Source organism: Toxotes jaculatrix, chromosome 6 (assembly GCF_017976425.1).
Source record: "Toxotes jaculatrix isolate fToxJac2 chromosome 6, fToxJac2.pri, whole genome shotgun sequence".
NCBI classification, from domain to species: Eukaryota; Metazoa; Chordata; class Actinopteri; family Toxotidae; genus Toxotes; species Toxotes jaculatrix.
Genome location: NC_054399.1, coordinates 1,716,380 through 1,739,856, shown reverse-complemented (window position 1 = coordinate 1,739,856; position 23,477 = coordinate 1,716,380). Strand labels below are relative to the sequence as shown.

Genomic DNA, 23,477 nt, shown 5'->3' with positions numbered 1-23,477 from the left:
ACTTTTTCCATAACAAAGTTGTGTGGCCAGAAGAATAAACATCATCAGTGATCACATCTCAACATCTTTTTTTAAAAAGTAAAGTTGTATTATTGTGCTCTGATACACCCAGTTTTATTAAAAACAACCACAGCTTTTCCACACATCAATTAAGTGAAATACAATTCATAATAAACTAAGTGAGTTACACTATAGAGTCTTAATGACAGCCTGAAACACGAACAAGCACAGCACCAGGAAAATCAACTCAAATCTGCAAACAATTATTTTAAATATTCAGATACATAACCTCGCTCGGACACACAAACAATGATTGTGATATAAAACTGGTACATAATCAGCCTGACAAACGAGAACACCAACAATTCTAAGAGAAGAATAAAGCACCAACCAAGGAAACCTTTCATCACACTGTTTCCAAAAAAAAAAAAAAACGACAGAGCATAAACAAACTTAGAAACGCCAAATGTAGCGAGCCAGAGGAAATCCTTAAAACAATTTGGCACATCCAGTCCACTTATAAACAAAACACTCATTGTTTGTTGTTGTTGAGTTTTCCTGCAGATTAATGTAATCCGGTGTGCACATGTGCATGGGTGGGAGTAAAAGCCTCGGGAGTGTGTTTGTGTGTGTGTGCGCTTCCAAATGTGGACGTAGCTTGTAACATAACGTTGCTGGGAAGCTGCCGGAGCAGCAGTGAATGAGGAGGCCGGAGGTGCTACATACTTGACTGCAGGGTCTCTGCCTACACACCAGGCTGTAGCATCTGATTGAAGTAGGCGTGCCGTCTTCTTGTCTCCTGATCGAGCTGCTCTTTCAGAGCTAGCACCTAATGAAAACAATGAAAAACAAAAATGTGAAGATAGGTAGAGAAACACAAAAACATGGACATAAACCTGTGGCACAAAAAGAACACAGCCTGCCCAACACACTGTCCACAATTAGAACTGAAATACCTGCTCCTCCAGGCATTTGACCCTCTGGCGATGGGCTTTCTCTCTGGTCTCCAAGGCCCGCTCCGCTTGGAGCTGACTGTCTCTCAGACGGTCTGTCTCCAAATCCAGCTCCTGGTGATAGCGGGCTGTCACCTCCAGGAGGCGCTGTGCATGAGAGTGCTCCAGCTGGGATATCTGGGCCTGAGAACAGTTCACATAAAACACAACTGAAAACGGAGTATAAGAAAGAGAAAGCTCAGGATTTCAAAATGCTGTTGTTGACTTGTAGAGTCAGTGACTGAGCAGATGGGGGGCACAGAGGTTCTCTGACCCTCAGGTTACCAAGGTCATGACCCTGAGCCCACAGGTTCGTACCTGGGAAGTCTGGCACACTAGAAAACACATATCAGTGTAAATGATCAAATCACTTTTAGAAAAGGTTCTAGATTCATACAAAAACATTTAATATCTTTAAAAAATTATGTGAGTTAGAGTAAGATTTTTATTTATGCCTCATTTAGTTGAGAAATTGAAATGCACATGATGTAAATGTAAACGTAGATACAAGATAAAAATATGCCTCTGTAAGGTTATAGACTTGTTTAAAGATGTCACCTGTCAATCACCGGCTGTCTAACGTGACAGTAACAGTGTCATGTCTGCTAAAGGCGTATAATGATGTGGAGCTGTTTGCATTTACTGCTTGTGAATGTTATTTCTCAACCTGCAACATCTGACACTCGTGCTTTCAGGTTATTGCAGGATCAGGTTATTGTTTGACTGGCATGCACTGGCAAAGAGTAGGTGTTTGTTCTGTGTTACTCATAAATATTTCTCATAATATCTCCTAAGTATTTCAGTAGTGATAGCACACACACACATTGTTCATATGCATGTTGTATCTGGAGGATCCAGTTCCAAATCCGTTCCCTGCCCCCACAGTGAAATCCCCGGCCCATACCTGGCTATAATCCCACAGTCTCTCACCTGCAGAGTCTGCACCTCATCCAGCTTTCCAGCCACCTCCTGCTCCAGGCTGCGGACTGTCTGCCCAAACTGCTCCTTCTCTCTGGCTGCTGACGCCGCCTCCTCCTCCCTCCTCAGCCTCTCCATCTCCACCTGACAACATCACAAGGGTGACATAATGTGAACGACTTTACCATGATTGCTCTGCACTCATGTGCCTTTCTGTAATGCGAGTAGCAGAAGCCAAGCACAGAGCCTCTTGGTTCTCACAGTCCACCTACATGTTTCCATCACTTTAGAATCGCTTTGTAAAACGTGTGACAAAGATGAATGTGTAGAAAATTGGAGAAACAATATTACTGAACTACAGCAAAGTATTCAATGGATTAATGTAACTGCCCATTTATGTGTCTTAATTCTTCAGTAACTGTGTCTTCACTTAGTCCAGAATGTGGCAGCAAGGCTTCTGAACACTAAACGCATTACTTCAGTCCTGGCCTCTTAATGTACGAGGCCTTCCAGGAGTTGTAGAACTGACTTTAAGATGACTTTAATTGCATTTAAAGCCATTTGTGGTTTGGCTCGCTCATACAGTTCAGATCTTTTACCTCATATTCAGGACCAAGGCTCTATCTAACTGACCAAAAGTCTAATGTATGTGTCATGTCTTTAAGGTTGAAGCTGTAACATTATGAAACTCTCAGTCTCAGGATCAGGGTAGCTGCACGCTACATTAACAACTTCTGTTTGTAGATGCTGGAAGATACTGGTATTTTGTAAGGTCTTCACATTTCTTTTACATTTCTAATCTTACACAGTCAGGAAATGTAGGACCCAGTGTTTTTGGAACTTGGCCCATATTATGGACAAGAAGTCAGGACACGTTGACCTCTGCTGTCCTGTCTCTGTTAAGTCCTCCAACTTGATGGAAGAGCAATACTAAACTGCTGCAGTTATCCTATGATGAAGATCTTGTAATGAGCTATATAAATAAAGTTTAATAACTCATGAATTACAAAAAAAAAAGTTTAGGTTATAAGATAAGTCAGTAGCTAATATCTAAGACCATTAATATTCCAATACGTGATGTCTTAATCAGGAAGAACTCTGACTTTAAATCTGGACGAGAGAGATCATTCTGAGGTGTTCAAGTACAGAGCAGCAGATAGGAAATCTCACCTTCTCCAGTGTCTTTCTGAGTGCTGACCTGTCTTTACCGAGGCGCGTCAGCACCCTCTCCATCTCTGCTCTCTCACTCTGAAGCTTGTGCAAACAGCTCTGTAGATTGGTGACTTTCTGTTGGAGTTCCTCCTTCTCTCTCTGCAGCTGCTGGCAGCTCTCCTGGGCCTGCAGTTCAGCCTTCTGCCGCTGCTTCAGGCTCTGGGACACAGTCAGTCATCCACACATCAAAACAGAGCCTCGATTTCTATACCTTTGTTTACTCGTTTACCTCAGTGTGACTCACCTCCTTCAGTGTCCTCTTATGCTTCTCCAGCTCAGAATATTTAAGCTCTGAGTCCTCTTGGGCTCTCTCAAGGTTTTGGGCCCGTTCTGTTAGCGTGTGGTTCAGCCTTTTAGCCTCTGAAAGTGTGTCTCGTGTCTTATCCAGACGTTCCTATGGGCACACACATGTTGACATACACTATACTACACCACACAGTTTCATCAAAACAGGATTTTGAACTTAGGTTGACCTTATACTTCTCAGCTTCCTGTATATTCTGTCTCTTTTACAGTTCCTGACACACTGTTGAAAGTTGCAGGCAGGATTTTTCTCTCGCTTTTTACTGGAAACAGCCAACAGCTTTTGAGCAAATCAAGAGATTTATAATAAGCATGTCATGTTTTTATTTGTTCAGTATCTTTAAAGTCCAGTCCCAAACTAAGACCGGAAAGCTCTCCTGAGAAGCTCTTGGAGAATTAATGAGCTTGCCTGAGCATTTTATAGCTCAGTCTTTGAGGTCCTTCAGGAAAACCACAGCAGTAAATGTAAATAAAAAAAATGCTCAGTCCAGAGCTGAGAAGGTTACACAGCTACTCCGTAAATCAAAGCATGGCAATGGAAGCAGGGCTATTCATCTTATTTTGAAGTTTCAATCAAACTTCTTTATGTTGAGAGAGGAAAAAAAGCTTAACAATTACAAATACACGGTGCGCATGGTTTGTTTTGCGTAACAGAAATGGAGAAATGTTTGTATTCAGATGAACGTGTGCCCAAAATTTGTTCCTGTTCCTTGTCCAGCAGTGAGTGTAACTGGGTGACAGACTGTACCTGCAGCAGCCTCCGGTCCTGCTCGCTGGCAGTCAGAGCCCTCTGCAGCTGTGCTATCTGCTCCTGCAGGGCTCCACTGCTGGTCCTGCTGTCACTCAGGGAGTTTGACAGTTTGTGGATCTGCTCTCTCAGCTGGCTCTCATGCTGCTCAGCTCGAGCGAGCGACGTGGTCAGCCTGTCCTCGCTGACCCTCAGTGCGGCACACCGGTCCTCACTCTCCCCCAGCTTCCTCCTCAGATCGGTCAGCCTCTCCTGCAGAGCCCCTGCCTCTGCATCCAGCTCTGCTGCCCTGAGCTGGGCCCGCTGCAGCTCACCCTCGAGGGTGCGCTGAGACAGCTCCAGGCGGCTAACTCTGTCCTCTGATGCTTCCAGAGACTCCTTCAGCTTCCGCTGTTCCATGTTTGCACGAGATTCTAAGCCCTGCAAGAGCTGCAACTTGTCCTGCAGAGAAATTGGTACAGAATTTTATCAGTTGCCACTCAAGCTGCTGTACTGTTTTAGTTAATATCTGTCTATTTGCCTTTTACATACTTGCAGTGCCCTGGATTCAGACTCAGCAGCTTGCAGACTAGTCTTGAGTTGAGCTACTTCCTCCTCAAGGCTTCTCCTCTCCCTCTCTGTGCGATGTGCTACTTCCTCCTGCATGGAAAGGGATGTGTGTGCCTCTTGCAAGCGTTCTGCCGTCTCTCTTTCTCCTGTAAAAACATGTTAAATATGTTGTGTGTCTCATTAGAATGAATAAATGACATTTACTGTATGTTCATAGGACCCACTTGTTTTCTTACCCTGCTCTGATTGATTCAAGGCCTTCTGTAGTTGTAGCAGCTGGGTGGCTGACGTATCCTGGCTGCCTTTGAGCTGTGCCACCTGCTGACTTAGACTGACTATCTGAGCCTTGGCTTCATCCTGAAGGAAAAGACAAGTTTATATTTATGTTTTTGTTTTTTTTAAGTGCCAAATTTGCAAAATATAAACCCTAAAGATTTAATAAGTGAATTAACATAGTTGAACTGACTGATCAAAACCAACTTCAGGTCAACAATCCATTTCCCTCACAGACTGTGGTTTGTGTCTTTGAGCCTGTATTCAGTTATTAATCTACCCTCTCTCTTTGTGCATCCCTGAGTTCCTGCTGGAATTCCTGTAGGGCTGTGTGCACCGTGTCCACGTCCAGCTCCTCATCTTCACCACGAGACAAGGACAACACATATCCGTCTGTCACACTCTCCCCCCCTAACCAGAGAGCACACTCATTAATGCATCTGCTTATAGCAAAAAACGGCATAATAACAGCTTTTAAAAATGCACAACCATACCTTTAACTTGCAGGTGGCTTCTCCAAGGAGAAGGAGACCGTCTTCGTGATTCATGTGTGTTTGAAAGCCTTGTACGGCTGATGCCAACAGTGCGGCGCAAAGCTGAATACAACCCTGCCAGCTTTAGCTCCAGGTCCTTGCATTTGGCATCAGCCAAGCCCAGCTGCTCTTCCAGGCCCTGAACCTTACTTTCTGCAAGGCCGGCCTGTATGGAGAGTTCCTTGACCTGGACCTGGGCGTCCTCCAGTGCTTCTTCCAGCTTGGCAGATGTCTGTCTGTGTCGCTGGTCACTCTGCTGCTGAGAGGCCTCTCTTTCCTGCAGCATCTCTCTGTTCTGCTGCTCCACTGTCTCCATTTCCAGCAAACGACGTTGCAGACCTGCAACCTGTGGCCATAGGTATGATGATTATGTCACAGCTGGGATGCTTTGAGTACTTTTAGAAGATTTATAATCTTTTACACATTGAAGACACAAATGGACACTTGAGTTCATATATTGACTTGGTGTACGCCGCTTGTATTTAGCCATTTACTTTCATCAAGTCAAAATGATGCTACAGCTGCAGAAACACAGGCAGGAGGCTGGACACAGCTCTAACTAACAGCACTGTAACATAACAAACAAACAAACAAGCAAAAAAACAAACAAACAAACAAACATGCCCTGAGCGTTATAAAGTGACCGTCACTTAACTGCGTGAATAATCAGGACATGGTTTATGTGTTAACTGGTTAATGTGTTCTGGGAGGACAAGCTTCTCGAGTTCACTGAAATATTTTCAAAACTGTATCACAAGGAGTTCAGAGATAATAATTATGACCGAGGCATAAAATTAAACAGCAATATTCACTGGAACTGTGACCTTCTTTGTCCCATTATAGCAGAAACCTTCAAAGACTGGTGTATGGATATTTGTTGGATTAAGCTGAAAAAAAGGAATGAGCAAGCCACCTTGCTCTCCATGCTCTTTAAAACTGTTCAAAACTTTGCTTTACATTCACCTGACAACTCAAGGACTCTCTAACTGCTGGAGTCATGAGAAGCTGGGGACCCTAAAAATGGGGTGATGGGGTAGAGGAGGTTAAAAACACATTTTACTGACTACAAAACACTTTGCTGCACTTTGAATCACAAGACACACAATTTTTATTTTTTCATGTCTAAGAGATCTAAGAATGAAACAACTTAGTTTCATTAATTGACTGTGGATATCTCATCACTGTTCCAGTAGAATATACAGTGCTATGTTCACGTACTCTGCCTTTGCAGTATGGCAGGTATACTTCAAGTACATATGCCAAGGTGGAATGTTTTCTCTCACATGTTGTGAACAGACTCATTCCCAAAGGTCTTCTACCTCATTCAGCGCTGCTTCTCTGCCGGCCTCACACTCCAGCACTCTCTGCTTGAGAGTAAAAGCCTCGCGACGTGCCTCCTCCTCCTTCTGCTCCTCCTGACAAACCCGAGCCTGCAGCTCTCGCAGCTCCTCTTTCTGCCGTTCGTTCTCCCCTTCAAGGATCTTTACCTGCTCATATTAACATTGCACAAAATCTTTGAAAGTAATCCTTTATTTAAAATAAATCAGATGGGCGACCTCAATAATCTTTCACCTGTCTGCGCAGCTCCTGCAGCTCTCTGCGTGCCTGCAGACGAGACTTCTCCAGCTCTCTCATACTGCTCCGTAGAGCGGTTGCCTCTTGGTCCATCGAGCTTCTACATTCCTCTAAGACAGCCACTTTCTGCTCCCTCTCCTCCACGGCTCGTCTTAAGCTAGCATAACAGAAAACGTCAAAAATATCCATTGCTGCTGTTCCCACAACAGGATTTACAGGAAATCTGGAGTTCCATGTGACAGCTGTACCTGCTGTTGTCACTCTCTGCTCTCTTGATGAAAGCTCTGAGCTCCTGGTTAGAGGTCTGGATGGCCTCTTTCTCTCTGGCCTCATCACCCAAGAGCCTTCTCAGGTCCAGGGCTTCTTTTCGTTGCTTGTCCCGCTCCTGTGCACACTCCTGGAGCTCTCTGTGAGAGTCAATCAACTCCCTCCTCGCTTTAATAAGTCCATCCTCAGCTTCCTGCAGCTGCCGACGAAGGCCCTCTAACTTCATGTTCAGAGTAGAGAGAATAAAAGGCGAGAATTCATGTCAATGAGGGTACTGAGATGAGCAGTAAACCTGTAAAGCACTTTGTAACATATGTTTTGAATGGTATTGTAAAAATAAACTTATTTAATATTACTTTATTATTATTATTATTATTATGACTTTATTCATGAGGTTTAGAGGTATAAGGTATTAGAGCTTCTTTGTTGGAAAACTAAACCTCAGCATCTCCTATTCTAAGTGCTGTGTGCACAGTTTCCAGATACTGTTTGACCTATATTCAGTTTTATAGCAACATGTGTGTAGCAAGAGAAATAGGGAGGACACAGCTTATCTGGGCATGGATAAGAGCCAGTTGGGCCCGTAGCCAGGTGCTGTCTCTTCCCATCTTCTCACTGTAGCTCGCAGTGTAAAGAATCCACAGAGAGCAACATGATAAAGTGCAGCCCCCCAGAGGTGGTGGGGGAGGAGGGGGAGGGGGTTGGACGAGGGAGGATGGGGACCAGGATGAGGAGAAGGAGGAGTGTTATGTTCAGAGGCCACACAAGATGGTTCTTTCTCATAAACCCTAATGTGAGAAAAAACAAGCCAGTGCTGATCTGGCCAATTATACTTTATTTTATCTGATTTTTTGGGTGGGGAGCGGAGGAGAAGGGCTGAGTATATGAGGGCAGCAGTGTTGTGTTATGTGGATGGGAGAGGGGGACCTGGGGTCCCAGTGGAGCCAGCCTCTCGCTGCTGCGAGGGAGAAAATAAACACTCCCCCACCGGCTTATTTACACAAGGGGTTAACTCAAACTTTGATTTCATATTATGGTACCAGGGACCGTATCCTCCCCCCTCTGGTTCTCCTGTTCTCCCCTTGATTCCTTCTTCTTTCTTGCTCTCTGACTCAGTCACACACTCTCACTCCTGCTTTGTCACTGTCTGACATGAGAGTCCTGAGATAGGATTAGTGAAAATAATCAAACAAGGAAATGAGCAGGGTTGGAAGCCAAATATGACAGTGTCGCTGAAGCCTGACTTGATATACAGCACTAGGGAGGGCTGTCCAAACCTCAAAACTCTTCTGCTCTGGCTCCACACAACCTCATTCACTATACTTTGACAAGGCTAAGGAGACAGAGCGAAGACAGGATGATCCTCATTTTTGCTTTTTTATTGAAACCAAAAAGTCCCACACAGATAAATAATCCACTTTTCCAAGAAAGCCAGGCTTTTAAATCAAGGAATGGTGAGGCCCCTTAAAACTCTGCAGTTACATCTTAATGAGGTGACTGTGAGCTTGTTATTTCATTAAAATGCCCAGCGACCCTGTGCCTGGAATCCTGACCTCAAGCAACCCCAAAAGCTGAGATTTACGGCTCTCGTTTGGCTCGGAGACGTATGTCACTGGGCCAAAATTGTCGTCTAATTGCACTTTCATGTTTATATTAAGGTCAGTGTAACTAAATTTTCCACCAGTGGACTTGACAGGAAAAAGACACAGAAAGCGAGAGCTGAGAAAGAGTCTTGAGAGTGGAGACCACCTCTCCTTGTATGATCTGGCCCTGCAGACTCTGTACCTGATGGCACGTTGATGCTAGTAAAGCTCTGCGGCACCAGCCAATGTCAACAGAGGCTTATGGTAAATGGCTCTGCGTCACCCTGGTACTAATAGGTGAAAGCTAAAGATTCACTAATTCACTTTGTAAATGCTCTCACCTCCTGTTGTGCTTGTTCTCTTTGTTGGTTCAGCTCTCTGATCTGCTCCGTTAGACTCTTTTTAGAATTCTCATGGGAGTTCAACGACTCTTCAAACTGAGTCCGTACGTCTTGCAGCTCGGACTGAAGCACAGCCATCGAATTCTGGAACAAAGAGGTACACAAATCGATGGGCTGAGTTGTATATGTACAGAAGAAGAAAAGTGACCAGGGCTAATATGACCCTGTCATGTTTTACCTTATCCTGCTCTTGTTTGCTAAGTGCCTCTCTCCGCATGCGCTGCAGCTCCATGTCTGCTGTGGCCAGGTCCTGCTGCAGTGCTGCTAGTTTCTCCATCAGGGCAGCCTTCTCTGCCTCCTTCTGGGACAAAGCCTGATTGTGACAGGGTCATTTATATGTAGCTCACAAAAAGAAGTTAGTCTGGCCATGAGGTCTCGGACATACAGTACAGAAGCTCTCGTTTTTAGATAAACTTCCTCCGTGGGATAAAGAATGGATTCAGTGTCTTTCATAAGAATATTAGCAGGTCATGTGACTTCTGATCTTCAGATGATGTTTAACATGTTCTTTCCTGAACCACCCTAATATACTTCAACATTTTAAGGTTCATAAAACACACACACACACACACACACACACACACACACCTGCTGCTTCTCACTCTCGGCCTGCAGGAGGCTTTGGTTGCAGTCCTGCTGCAGCCTGGCCAGCTCCTCTTGCACCTGCTGCAGCTCCTGCTGGCTGTGTACACGCAGCTCCTCACACTGTCTCCGCAGCTGCTCCTCAGCCTGCTCCCGCTGAACTGTGAGCTCTGCAAACTGCTGCTCCTATCCACCAGCAAACACACACACCTGATTAGTTAATGGGGAGTGAAAGCATCTGGTACAGCTTCGTCAGAGCCAGCCTCCTGTCATACTGTACTTTTTGTCGGCGTTCAGCTTCTAGCTGCTCCCTGTGAATTTGCTCTCTGTGGTTCAGGGTCAGCAGGGCGGTCCTCTCCACCTGAGCCAGCTTTTCCTCCAGCTTACTCCGCTCTTGTGCAGCTTGTGCAAACTGGTGTTCAGCATGTACACGCTTGTGAGCAGCATCACCTGGGCAGTCAAATGTACACATACCCACTTCAGAATCTCACACACTGATTAGAGACCCTTACTACACACAGGATGATTCAGGATCAGCAAGATTTTAGTTGGAGTTTTATTTATAGGGGATACTCATCCACGTCTTTATGTGGAACATGCTAGCTTAGCACCACTTATCTGATCCATGTGTTTGTGTGAAGTGGTGAGACCCTGGTCAGCTGAGAAAGCAGCTCCAGTGATCCTGCAGCCCAGCTGTTGCAGAGCTCACAGCTGAAATATGGATCTCTAGTGGGCTGTTGGAAAGGCTTCATGGCCAGGGGGCTTGGCATGGAAGACAGTGGGGTCTCTGAGGGAGGGGACTACTCACGCGTCAAGGCCTCGTTAGCCAGGAGCAAGCTGCGCCTCTCCCCCTCCATCCTGGTGTACTCAGCCTCCAGAGACGAGGCAAGCTCCTGGCTCTCAAACAGGGTCGTCTCCAGGGACTCCTTCTCTGCTCTGGAACACAGCGGCAAAGTGATTTAAGCTCTGAAAAAAAGACCTTTGAACAACTAGGTGTAGAAGGTCATAAAATCCAACGATCCATCATGAATGTAGTTTCCAAATAAAACCATGTTACTTAAAGACTCTTGTTACATGAGACTGGCTCTGCTTTAGAAAGTAAAATTTACTTAAAAAGTCAAAATGACCTTAAATACACATTAGCAGTTTGTCTGACTTAAACAAACTCTCACACTGGGTTGTTTATGATGCTTTTCACTGACTCACATTCACTCCACACACTCTTAACCTAACCATAACCATAACCATAACTGATACACGCCTAAAACCAACCCTGAGCAGTGAATTCAGAAACAATTTTTCTGCAGCTTGTGCTGTTTGTAACTGCAGAAAACAAACTGGGAAAACTGGTTTTAAATCTGAAACTGGTCCCAAAGGTTTCAGAGGTCAGACCACATAATCAAATACACACACACACAACTACACTCAGACCTAAGTGCAACCAGCTCCTGCGTGAGACCACAGGCCTTTCGGTCAGCGGAGTTTAGCTTAACATCCAGGGCAGCCTTGTCCTTGGCCAGCTCCTCCCTGTCATGGGTAGCTCTCTTTAGGGCTGTGGTCTGTGTCTCAAGCTCCTTCCTGCACGCACACAGCTCCTCTGACACAGTCTGCATCTGCCTGTTGACCTGGAGACCGACAGACAAATTAAAAAAAAAAAAAAAAAGGGCATCAAGCATTTAATTTATACTTTCTCTTTCAAGCAGCGAATAACAAGCACTAATAAGTACATCAGTATGTGCATGACAACATGACACACACACTTCATAACAGAACTATGAGAGACTGATCTTTGATGAGTGTGAGCAGAAGCAGCTGAAGGAACTGCTGCAGCAAACAGCTACATTATGTTTGGGAATACATATGTGCTGCATTCAGAATGAACCACCCACCACATTTGGTGCACTAATACTGAACTTAATAGACTTTTTTTTTTGCTGTTATGAATCATAAATTAAACAAACTTTAAGTGATTCATGACAGTGTATAGGATCTGCAGGGCCATAACAAATGCACCGCCTGAAGCAAAACAAAAATGATTGGTGGGGTTATGATTGTTTTTCCAATTACCACTTAAATCACTGTGACACACCACAGGACCTATACCTAGCAACAAAAATAATGAACTGGGCAAATGTGCAGTTTGTGTGGATCTTGCTGAATTATACTCAACATTTGTTAAACTCCAAGAACAGATTAATGTCTGAAGGTACTGAAGTGAGGATTCTCACGGGATTCCTCTTTCTATAAATCCACTGAATGCAGCAGGCACTTTACTATGGAAATTGCACTTAAAATGAAAACATGATAGATTTGCACATTATTTAAGCGACTGTATGTTGGTGATCTCAGCAATTCAGCTCAGTTTCAAACAGGTTCCAGTGTGATTTAAAGGACTAGTTCGACATGTTGTTAAATATGCTTATTTACTTTCTTTGAGTGTTTCATGTGTGTATGCTAAATATGGAGCTAGAACCAGAGGGCTGGTAGCACAGTGAAACAGCTAGTCCGGCTCTTTCCAGGAATAAGGCAGCCTGTTAGCATCTCTAAAGCTCATATATTAACACATTATATTTTGTTTGTTTATACAAATACACAAAAACTGAGGTGTAAAGACAACAAGGTGTGGTTTTACTGGGGGTTACATGCAGGAACTATTTCTTGGCTTGGCCCGTGACATCCTGCAGTCTCTGCTGCCTGCCTGCCAACCTCCCTGTGACAACAAGACTCCACTGGCCCAGCCAAGAAACAGCTCCAGCAGCCAGCTGCCTGGAAAACCACAACTTGTTGTTTTTACATAATGTACAGCTTAAACAAATGAGATACACTGTGTTAATTAGTGAGCTTTAGTGGTGCTGGTAGGTGGTAGATCTTGATTCCAGTCTTTATGCAAAGCCAAGAAAGGGAATTAGCATAGATCCCAAGATGTCAACATTTTTATGGGTTATTCCTCCGACTTGAATCAAACCATGGTACAGCTCTGTTCTAAAACAGGAAAGTTTATTATAATCTACGGCCTGGCCTCCTGCTGTGCTGTGTCTTTACGGCCAGTTACCGACACACACCATCACACAGTGGTTGAGTCTGTAACGGGCCCGTGCAACTTCTAATATTTCACTGCAACAGAATGTTTGAAAAGCAACAATCACAGTAATTTGATTTGTAATTTAATTTGATTTCAAACAAACTAAAAATGAACTCACACGAACTAAATATTAGCACATTATGTCTTTCAGCCTCTCCTTAGGTAAATATTACAGTGGATGAATTACACCAATGTTATGGATGTGAGTAGTGCCCAATAAGGGGATGACACATTAGCTCGGTGTATCGGAGGCCACTCCAGGGCTTGTTTTAGACACGGCTGATTTATTTTTACAGATAAGCTGTCTAAAAATGTTTGGATGGAATTTGTCAAATTGTTTAGGTTTGTTGTAGCTGAGTTCCAGCTGAGATCAACAGGAATATCCCAGTTTCACATTCAGAACAGATAATAAAACAGGAGAGGATTCTTTTCATTCTTTAGGGGATGAAGCGGGGAGCTCGGCTGAGGGAAGAATGGGAATACTTTAGGTGTAAATTTATTGGCTCTTTCACTAAACCCCCACTGGATATTATATGTCAATCTATTTATCTTTTCGAGTTCACATTTGTTCATGAAGATCCCCTGCTTGTTATGTCCCAAGTTACTCATAAAACACAGAAACTGTTCTCCATATCCCATTAGAAAGAAAAAAACATGGCAGATGTGTCGATATCTCCAATACATTTTAATGTGACAACACGCTCCATGAAGCTGCTGAAAGCTATTAATAACATCAACTCTCCCAGGTGGTGCGAGCTGAGAGGATGGAGGCTGAAGTGTGTGAATAGCTGGGGGTCCCTGACCTGGGAGTGCTGCTCCAGGGCCTGAGCGTTCTCCTTCTGCAGCAGGCTCAATTCTGCTTCTAGCTTCTGGCAGAGATTCTGTAAGTGGCTGTGGGAGCTTTCCAAGGCTTGTTTCTCAGCGAGCAGATTCATCATCTCCTGTTGCACCCGTGCTGTCTCCTCCCTGGCTGCTGCCCGCTCTGCTTCAGCTTCCCGTCTACGCTCACCGAGCTCTGCCTTCTCACCTTCTGTCTGGAAGGGAAACAAAATATTTAGCTTGTGTTGTCTTCAGCTCTGCCTTACAGCAGCGTTACAGGGCAACTGCTCGCCTACTGACCTGTAGCAGAATACGATTGAGTTCCACCTTGTCCTTGGCTAAGCCTTCGCTTAGGGCAGCCATTTTGGCCAGAGAATCTTTCAGAGCTGCCTCTTGATTCTGCAGTTTGGTCACGGCTAGCTCCTGTGCAGCACTCTGGGACTCCATCTGTGGAGTGCATCGTAAATAGTAGAAGGATTTAAACCACCGGGACCCTCAGGAAGAATCCAGTAATCCAGATCAGGCTACCTGGTGCACAACACAGCAGTCTACCTTGCTGAGAGCCAGAGCAAGGCTGGCCTTATCATCCTCCAGCAACTCCTTCTGCAGTGTGATTTGACTCAGATTCTCCTTCGCTGTAGCAAGCTCCCCTCGTAGGTAAGAGTGCTTCTCTTCAAGCTCTTCCAGACTCCTAATGCTGAAACACAAACTACATCACATACATGACCCTCTCACACTGTTTCTCTGTCTCACACACACACATTATTTGTAACAGGCATCTAGCTCCACTTTGAAAGATGTAGAAATTTTGGTGCCAAAGGCCACAACACCGAAGGAGTTACTTTTTTGTTGTATCGCATGTCGTGTTCCAATTCTCAGCTAATCAAATTTTTTAAGCAAAAGAAACCCCCCAAAGAGCTTCCCTCTTGCATGAGTGCAGTAATGCAATGTAAATCATTTACATTTTCATCCAAATGTCATCTGGAGAATGACATGTGTTCCTGATCTGAACTCTAAACAAACCGGAGCTTGAAAACAATCACGGGTGACAGGAAGTGCATTGTGTAACGGTCATTCTTCCGTGCTCGTGGTGTACCCTCTCTGGGCCTCTGTGCGCTGGCGTGCCAGCTGCGTCTCCAGATCCTCCCTCTGCTGCCTCAAGAAGTCCCACTGTCTCTGGAGCTCCAGAGACGAGCCCCGCAGGACCTCCAGCTCGGCATGCTGGGAGTCCACCTCCTGCTGCAGCCCCGACAGCAGCTTCTCCAGACTGCTCTTCTCACTGAGAGACATGGACAGAGAGAGAGAGGTAGAGAAGAAGACAGCACGAGAGTATGATGAAGGCAAGTGTTGCACAATGATCATCAACATCAGTGTTATCATCCAGCTTGATTTCTCTAAAAACCAATATCAACAAAACACTTCAAAACATAACAAACATCTCTTCTACAGTGTTGTATAAATATTGTTTTTGGAGACGTTTCAGTACATCTCAGTACATTTTCCCAAAAACAACATTTAAACCTAATAGCAATGTCACAAAAAACAAAACAAAGACCAGAAAATATGAAACAGAATAAACAACTAAAGTTTAAAAGTAGCTACTTTTCATCTACAGTTTTGAAGCCCTCCATCATCAGGATGTACCTGGACATGAGCTCCAGGGAGCGGGAGCATCGGTTACTGTCTCTGATTCTTTCTTCTAAGGCTTTTTTAGCCTCCTGATTTTCTCTCCCTACTTCCTGGATCTTCTGCTCCAGCTCTCTCCTCTCAGTGTCCCTCTCCTTCAGGTGATTACGCAGTGTGTCCACTTGCTCCAGGGCAGCATCCAGACACCCACGCAGGTCCTGTGGTTGGTGTGTGACAGCATACGTAGGGTTTTTTAAAAATTCTTGATAGGACAGTTGGAGAGAGACAGGAAATGGAGAGAGAGAGAGAGAGGGGAATGACATGCAGCAAAGAGCTGCAGAGTGCAAGGCTCTACTGAGTGAGCTATACACCCCCCCCCCCCCCCACACACACACATAGGTCAATAGGTTTAGACACTTGAGTGAAATGTTATTAAAAAGTTTTAAGAATACTGTTTCTCTAAAATATGTAAAGCAAAGAGTGGGGAAGACCGGTCACTTTTGTCGTACCTGTGTTTGTGTGTGGTACTTGCAGAGAGCACTCTGCACAGCCATCAGGGTACTGTTCCTCAGAGGAGACCGGCCATGAAGAGGTGAGGACACACTTTCAGAGCCACTACTATCAACTTCTCCGCCAACCAACTGGACATTAGTTAGAGTAGAAAAAAAACCAAAACGATTTAAGTTCTTATATGATAACAAGCTGCATAACTGAGCTTAGTGCTTCGCTGTGCTCTGACCTGGTGAACATGGCATAAAATCTTTTGGAGGGCTTGGATCTCTGTGTGGAGGACCTCCATCTCTGCTTTATCCTCTGCTCTCCTTGTCTCCTGAGCAGGAAACCATTGAGGTCAGATAAGCTGCACACATAGAGCAAGCCTGACATTCCCCAGACTGCAGCCCTCTAGACAAGGAAGTCGTGGAGTTTATCAATCCTACGGTCCAGACTACAGCCAATTTAGCCCCCTTAACCACCCGTCTATCTGCCACCTCCCACTTCTGATTCCCAGGGTCCCACCATCCTGTCCAGACTGATCTGCATGGTCTTGAGGCTGGCATCCTTCTCACTGTTCTGGGTCCGGAGGTGCTTCACTGTGTTGGACAGCTCCAGGATTCTAGATACACCAACACGTAAGGGAAAGGACAGAGAGTGAAAACACGCATACTTCCCTGAGACACACTACGAGACCATCAACACTATCATGTTCTCTGTGTCCTTTGATAAGATCAAACAGCAGCTTAGATCCAGAATACAAAAGCACGGACATTCCTGCTGCCTTTTAACTAAAGTTCACAGGAGATCTGAATCTTCATCGGCACAAGAGCAGTCGTCACTGAAAACAGGTCCATGGGCAGGATTTTACTGATCAAAGCCTACAGCATGTGAAACCTTGAAGGGAATAAATTTGACTTTACATTCAGTTATAGAAAGACTGTGAATTTTGCAGTTGATCAAACGGTTGCACTGTACATGACCTGGAGCTCAGCATTTTTGAGTCTGTGAAGCTTTTTTCTTTCTGACAGTCCTGGACAGTCAGAGCAGTCTCGAGTGTAGAAACACAGGAATGTAGGATTTGTGCTGCCAGTCCCACTGTATGTCTCCAGTGATGTGAAAGTTTGAATTAGACTTACCACAGTATGTTCTATGTGAGACAACAGAAGTTTGTCTGCTGTCAGAGATATTTCTATACTGTTTATATTGTGTTATACATCATTAGGTTCTTGATTTGTTATGTACTTAATTCACTCAATCAGTAAAAAAAAAACCAGACAGTTCTATAAATAGTTACCAAATTGTTCTGCAGCTAGATGGAGGAAAAATGGGAACAGTTAGATTCACTATATGTGAAAATGCAGAACAATACATTGACCTTGGGTCTTAACATCATGGGCAGAGTCACTGAGGATGTATTGAAATTATTGAAAATGTGCTGACTTGAGAAAAAAGTAGGTTTTCCAAGTCATCACTGAAACATATCATCTAGTAATCCTTAGGTTAAATACAACTCAAGGTAAGAATGACAGTGGCTGGTTTCAGAAAACACAGAAGCACGCTTTGTGACAGCCAGGCCCAGATCGGCCGACAGGTCAGCAGAAGACTTTACCTGGAGTTAAGTTCCACTTTCTCTGCATCCCAGCGACCCTGAAGCTGCATGGTCTCTTTCAGCCTGTCCTTCAGCTGCCTCTCCAGCGCTGACATCTCCACACCACAAGAGCTGCTTTCCTGAGTTACTCTGGACTCTAAGTTCATGCAGGCAACATGCAGCTGCCGGCCGGCAGCGACACACTCCCCACGCATATCAGACAGAGTCCTGTTGAAAAGATTCATGTGCATCATGGTTTGCAGAAAGTGTCATAACATATGAAAGGTCTGAAAAGGTAAAGAAACATGACATGATGGTTTCAGTCATACAGTTGTGAGCCATTAGTCTAATTAAGAAACTCTGTTTGTATTTGAATAGGATGAATGTCTGTAGTGATTAAGCTCCTGGATCAAGACTCACTTTGAAGTGTCTTCAGTTTAAGTTACAACACAGCGTCCGACATGATCACAGCTGTCTATGAGCCGAGCAATCAGTATTATAGCAAATTACTCTTCAGTAGTGCTCACAGAGGTTCAACATGATAGAAGCCATGTCTTACAGGGCTCAAGCTTTGTCCTGATGGATGGTTTCAACAGTGAGCAGAGACACCTTAAGCCAGTCCCCCCAGTGAGGAGACAATGAACAGGGGGACTGGTGACCTTGTTGACCTGTTCCTCTTTGATCCCAGGCTGAAATGGATTGTGGTTGCAGTCGTGAGTGTGAGACACAAAAGAGGCGGGGGTTCTTGAGGAATCCTGGGTTGCTGGAGGGATTCTGGCAGCGTGCCACGCTCACCTGTCAGTGAAAGTCCTTAGCTGGGTGAAAGTGCTCCGCAGGGAGGAGGCCTGGCGCCACAGCGCTCTGACACGAGCCTGTTCACGATTCAACCGGGAGGCACATGTCTGCAGAGAGAAGCAGACAACAAGGGAGCTCGAGGCTGGAGGGTGGGTGGTAAGGGTTGCTTACAGCAAATGATGGCACCTCTCATTTTATTGTGATACCAAACAGATGCAATACTGGAACTCCAGGACTCACACTGGCACACATACAAATAATTGGATTTCCCTGAATCAACAGATGTAGCCCATTTACAGCACGAACACCAGATTGTTTGCACAAAATTTTCCTCCCCCTCAGCAGTTGGAATGTTTTCACAGGAAACAACAACTCAAAAATCATAGCAATGAAATGAACAGGGAATGAGAATGAATTGACGAAACTGGCTATGAATGGAATTCCTACCCCATGTGAACTCAACAGGAGTTTAATTGCACAATCTCTGTGCAGAAAGGGATAAACTTGAGCTTCCCCTGTTGCTTTTCTGACACAAGCACTTCATTTTTGTGGTCTTTCTCACCTCTTGCTCTCTCCGCAGACGGGTATCACACAACTCAACATCTTCACGGGCCTTCCACAAGCTCTCTGTTAGCCCCTGGTTGACAGTGCCTGCTTGTTCCAGTTGTTCCCGCAGCATAGAATTTACTTGGCTGAGGCTGGCACACCTGGAAATAACAAGCCCTATGACACTCAGAGACCATTTGGCACTTCTGTCAGCCTCCTATAACCTTACCACAGCACCCAGGCTCCATCATTCATGTAGCCGGCATAACACTCTTACATCTGCAGCCCTTGGGTCCACCCTCGCCAACCAAACTTACAACGTGAACATGTGTGACAGTTTTATAACGTCTGTGTCAACTTAGATTTAATTTCAACCAGATCTTCTTGTAGAGTCATTTACAAAAATGTTTACATCATTCTCACACTCAACACACGCTGTTACAGTAAAGCACGCCACATGACACATGCTTGCTTATCCATCTGAGTTTGGGCCAAACCCATGTTTGTGTGTCTAGCATGATGTTGTGTTGAAAGGGAACTGAGACACAGGGAAGGAGTAATTCAGTAATCCCAATAATAAGCAAAAGCTTATCGTAGACGTAACGTAGACTTATCTCTACACTTACATTACAAAGTGCTTAAGTGGATATAACTTGGTAAAGGTGCAGTGAATGATATTTTAAGGCAGTAAAAATGATCAGATCCTGGCAAAGTTTCTGCTATGGGGCATTTCAGTTAAAGTTCCATAACTGCATAAATCACAGAGCATTAAAATCTTGCCTCAGCTGCAGAGGTAGGCCCATACTTAATGTGAAGTATCATTAAAATGCTTTGGAGAAGAGAGCCAACAAAGCCCCACTAATTTTCTTCTGACAAATTAGATGCTGAGATTATCTGCCAGGGGCAGGTTCTGTCTTCTCCCTGCAGCAGGGGCAGGGAAAAACAGCAGGAAAGCTCAGGGAACTGCTGGGAAAATCTCTGGTCCACACATTTCTCACATATATTTCAGCTTGATTCCTGCTTTTCATCAAGAAGCAGAGAAAGAAAAACGGGAGCAAATTTCTAACAGGCTTATCCATGAGTTTACTGCTCTAAGTCTGCATCCAAATAGCAAGTCCCTGCTGATACAGGTTTTCTGGTTTCTGGATTCCAAGAACTCCATAAAATGTGTTACTAACAAATACAGAAGCTGCACAAGTTTCTTTATTGGCTGGTTAACCTGGCTACCTGTTCTGCACGGTGCCCGTCACTCACCTCTTCTGCTCCTCCTCCAGCTGAGCGCACTTATTCTGGATGGCCATGTTGAGGTCCTGCTCTGTCCGCTGCTGACACTGGGCTGAGTCCAGGTGGGCCTGCAGCTGTACACACACACACACACACACACACACACACACACCACCACGACTGGCATCCTGATCACACTTCAGTATATGGTAGCAGTAGTAAGTTTGCAGTTTCCTAATATTTATAAAGCAACATAATTACAGTGGAAATCTGCTAAAGCCAAACTCTCTGGCGGCCACTCAGCCAAGAATAATATTTGGATGAATTAAGTATATTCAAATAAAAACGCAAATCTCATTCACAACATGAAAAGTCCATGTTTTACTTCTCAGTGATTCCTTTACTCATTATTATACTCATGTTTGCACAAACATTTGGATTCACAAACATTTGCTTTCATATTCAACAATTAACATTGTTTTGAACATCTTTGTAACTGTGTACTGTAACATGCTGATGTTGTGATAATGCTGCTTTTAACCAGGCTAGCAAGGCAACATCAGCTAATCGGTCAGAATGCTGTGAGCAGCAGACTGGCCTCTAGAGGACCCCAGAGGTCCTGAGTATTTAAATGTAAAGAATATTGATGCTTGAGGATAATGCTAGAATCTAGACATACCAACAATCTCATCTTCTCAGACTCTGATGTCTTCTCCAGCACTTGCTCCTCTAGGTCCCCACACCTCTTCTTGTACTGAAGAACCTGGGATAAATGAAACGGAGGGTGCACAGTTAAACCAAAGCAACTTTATCCTTTTCATGCTGAATTGTGAACTCCACTTCAGGTCACCTTGGTCTGCAGCTTCTGAACAAGTTGGGCCTGTCTCTGCTGGGCCTCCTGGTAGACCTGCAGTTTTTGTCTGTAAGCTCTCTCCTTGTTCTGCAGTCGCACGGATCCTGGTGATACGCTTTCCTGGTCCGAGTCCACCGCTGACTGCAGCATCAGCATCTGATCGAGCTGGATGGAGTGGAAACAAATGGCAGGATACTGAACATTACAATAGATGGTACATGGTTAGGAAGTACGACCATCACATGATTCACTGATACCAATACTGATGAGATTAAATGTTCGCATTTCCCCACAACAAAAGCCCTTTAATGGCAACACTCTGACTGACTAGACAAATTCAGAGACCTACAGTTTGGGGTTGGAAAAACAGTGGCTTGGCTTAAAGATGGGGTGAGGTGTTACAGTATTAATGTCACTCTACAGAAAGTCCAAGTACAGTATGTTTGTATATTGGTGTTCATGCATGTGTGGCTGCATGTGTGCAGCGTATCTGTCAAATGCATCTACAAACAAAGATATACAAATGTACTGGTCCTTCTCAGCGTGGAATCTCATATCCTCTCCCATATCTGAAATCCAAATGTCCTGTAACCTCTCAACCTCACACAACCTAAACTCCCTCTGCACCACCCACTCTCTATCCTGGTGCCAGACACCCTGTCCTCGCTAATACAAACCACATGGCCCGAGAGCACTACAACACACTGCGTGCCTCCAGCTGCCCTTGCCGACTTCTCATTTAAAAAGAGAGGAAGAGAGCCCCCTCCCCTGCAACACACTCCAAACCACCATCCAAGCCCTTCAAATCAACCCTGCGACCCATTCCCTCCCTCCTCTCCTCTGTACCTCATCTCTTCTCTGGGTGCTTAATCTCTCCAGCAGGCTCCAAGAGAGCCAAGACAATAGTCTCACTGTTCAACACTGGACCCAGCCACTTTGCCACCATTATTAACACATTTCCAAATGCCCTTTTCAGAATTTTATGCTACAAACTACACTAACGGCCATCATGCACTTGGCTCTGTGCTTTTGGTGTTATTCTCTGAGGACCCGGAGAGCACAAAAGCTTCTTTTACTGCCCGTTGTTGAGGTGACAGCTTTAGAGACTGAGAAGGGAGGAACAACATGGGCGGAGTGTTTAAAACACACAGAACTGCAGCAGCTGTGTTTAAAGGGACTCCTGGAAACAGCTGTGCGTGGAGCATTAGTGATTATGCATCTTTTCAAGTATTTTGGCATAACATTAACAATAACACTGACTTACTAACAAGCATGTGCTTTATAAATACACCTTGAATACATGGACACAGTGCACAAGGTTCATTATAGTAAATGGGCACAATCTACGTTTGGGGGGCTACAGAGGGGTTTAATGCTGTTACAGCTATAAGGAACCAGACCACAGTGCAACCAGGACCATACTGTACTACAACAACGTAATTCATGAAGACATATCAAAACTACATCAAACTCACACTCATAGGAAAACACCCATTTGTGGGGTACTAGTGCAAAAATGAGTCATAGTACAATCAAAACAGGAACTCACCCATGAAAATGTTCCTTCATAAACAGTGGTGGTACACAGGGTACCTTTAAAGCACGCCGTCTGAGCAAAGGCCTTTATATGAATCCTGCATTATTATCTGATCAAAGAACTGTTATTAACACCTTCATTATTAAACTTTGCATTGCGCTCACTAGGGGGTCACTATGGAGTCAGCTGCACCCAGTGTGATCAACATTTGCTGGCATAGCAATGTGCCATCAACAGCAATTTAGCAATCTGCTAGCTAGTTAACAAGGATGTAAACACCGAAGGGTTTAAAACATTTTAAAGATGGTTTTTCAAACAGCTCACGAGGAAAGAAAATGCATTCAATATGTTTGTCAGGCCTTAAGGATACACACAATGGGTTTTGGTGAGTAACACTGAATCTAAACAAAAATCTGTTTGTTTGCAAGAAAACTCCAGAGGGCGCCTTTAATGGCACGTATCCCCAGACAGATTTGCAATTGATTAAATGGCCATAAATTATATACACAGTGAAACCTGGGCTTCTGGAGATGCAAACCTTCATTAAGGCCAATGTCATATCACAATCTCTGGTCTGGAACAGAGGTGTAACTTTTCTTATTTTTAACTTGACTGTTTATATTTTTCTTAAGTCTGTGTGGTCTTCCTAAAATGAGAGACACTTTCCCAGTGCTGGAAGGCCATGCAAATTACTGTCACTGCACTGTGCCTTCCCTACCTTGCTGTGCACTCAGTGACCAGGTGTCCCTCCAGGCCAGTCCTAAAGGTGATTTTTCTGATTTTTCTTACATAGCTGCAGCGTGCGGGCTTCTTGCCAGAGCCTCGCCCCTGTTCCACACACTACAGAGAGGACGCTTTTTTATGGTTTCTCCCCAGTCAGCTGTAAAGCAGGAGGCCGGGGGCTGCTCTGGATTAGCCATGCTCCGTGCAGGAAGCCCCCAAGAGGACGCCATAACAGTCTGCTGTGGAGACCCCC

The 23,477-nt window shown here is 44.6% G+C and overlaps 1 protein-coding gene across 1 annotated transcript in view; it reads right to left on the bottom strand.

Moving 5' to 3' along the window:
• Positions 1 to 709: 709 nt before the first annotated feature.
• The window catches only part of crocc2 (ciliary rootlet coiled-coil, rootletin family member 2), a 29,575-nt gene continuing 6,807 nt past the window's right edge, over positions 710 to 23,477 (bottom strand). The window contains exons 4-36 of the mRNA XM_041040758.1: positions 20,962 to 21,129; positions 20,791 to 20,874; positions 20,142 to 20,245; positions 18,904 to 19,048; positions 18,342 to 18,448; positions 17,568 to 17,774; positions 16,481 to 16,577; positions 16,203 to 16,292; positions 15,973 to 16,104; positions 15,482 to 15,681; positions 14,934 to 15,116; positions 14,390 to 14,534; positions 14,138 to 14,284; positions 13,822 to 14,052; positions 11,368 to 11,561; positions 10,745 to 10,872; positions 10,217 to 10,386; positions 9,943 to 10,122; positions 9,533 to 9,667; positions 9,295 to 9,438; positions 7,352 to 7,590; positions 7,101 to 7,260; positions 6,848 to 7,015; positions 5,490 to 5,874; positions 5,276 to 5,406; positions 4,959 to 5,079; positions 4,705 to 4,868; positions 4,174 to 4,614; positions 3,367 to 3,516; positions 3,081 to 3,281; positions 1,923 to 2,054; positions 957 to 1,136; positions 710 to 829 (exon numbers count right to left, since the gene is read on the bottom strand). Of these exons, the coding sequence (XP_040896692.1) occupies positions 746 to 829; positions 957 to 1,136; positions 1,923 to 2,054; positions 3,081 to 3,281; positions 3,367 to 3,516; positions 4,174 to 4,614; positions 4,705 to 4,868; positions 4,959 to 5,079; positions 5,276 to 5,406; positions 5,490 to 5,874; positions 6,848 to 7,015; positions 7,101 to 7,260; positions 7,352 to 7,590; positions 9,295 to 9,438; positions 9,533 to 9,667; positions 9,943 to 10,122; positions 10,217 to 10,386; positions 10,745 to 10,872; positions 11,368 to 11,561; positions 13,822 to 14,052; positions 14,138 to 14,284; positions 14,390 to 14,534; positions 14,934 to 15,116; positions 15,482 to 15,681; positions 15,973 to 16,104; positions 16,203 to 16,292; positions 16,481 to 16,577; positions 17,568 to 17,774; positions 18,342 to 18,448; positions 18,904 to 19,048; positions 20,142 to 20,245; positions 20,791 to 20,874; positions 20,962 to 21,129 (5,547 nt within the window). The 3' untranslated portion in view covers positions 710 to 745. The remainder of the gene's footprint in view (positions 830 to 956; positions 1,137 to 1,922; positions 2,055 to 3,080; positions 3,282 to 3,366; positions 3,517 to 4,173; positions 4,615 to 4,704; positions 4,869 to 4,958; positions 5,080 to 5,275; positions 5,407 to 5,489; positions 5,875 to 6,847; positions 7,016 to 7,100; positions 7,261 to 7,351; positions 7,591 to 9,294; positions 9,439 to 9,532; positions 9,668 to 9,942; positions 10,123 to 10,216; positions 10,387 to 10,744; positions 10,873 to 11,367; positions 11,562 to 13,821; positions 14,053 to 14,137; positions 14,285 to 14,389; positions 14,535 to 14,933; positions 15,117 to 15,481; positions 15,682 to 15,972; positions 16,105 to 16,202; positions 16,293 to 16,480; positions 16,578 to 17,567; positions 17,775 to 18,341; positions 18,449 to 18,903; positions 19,049 to 20,141; positions 20,246 to 20,790; positions 20,875 to 20,961; positions 21,130 to 23,477) is intronic.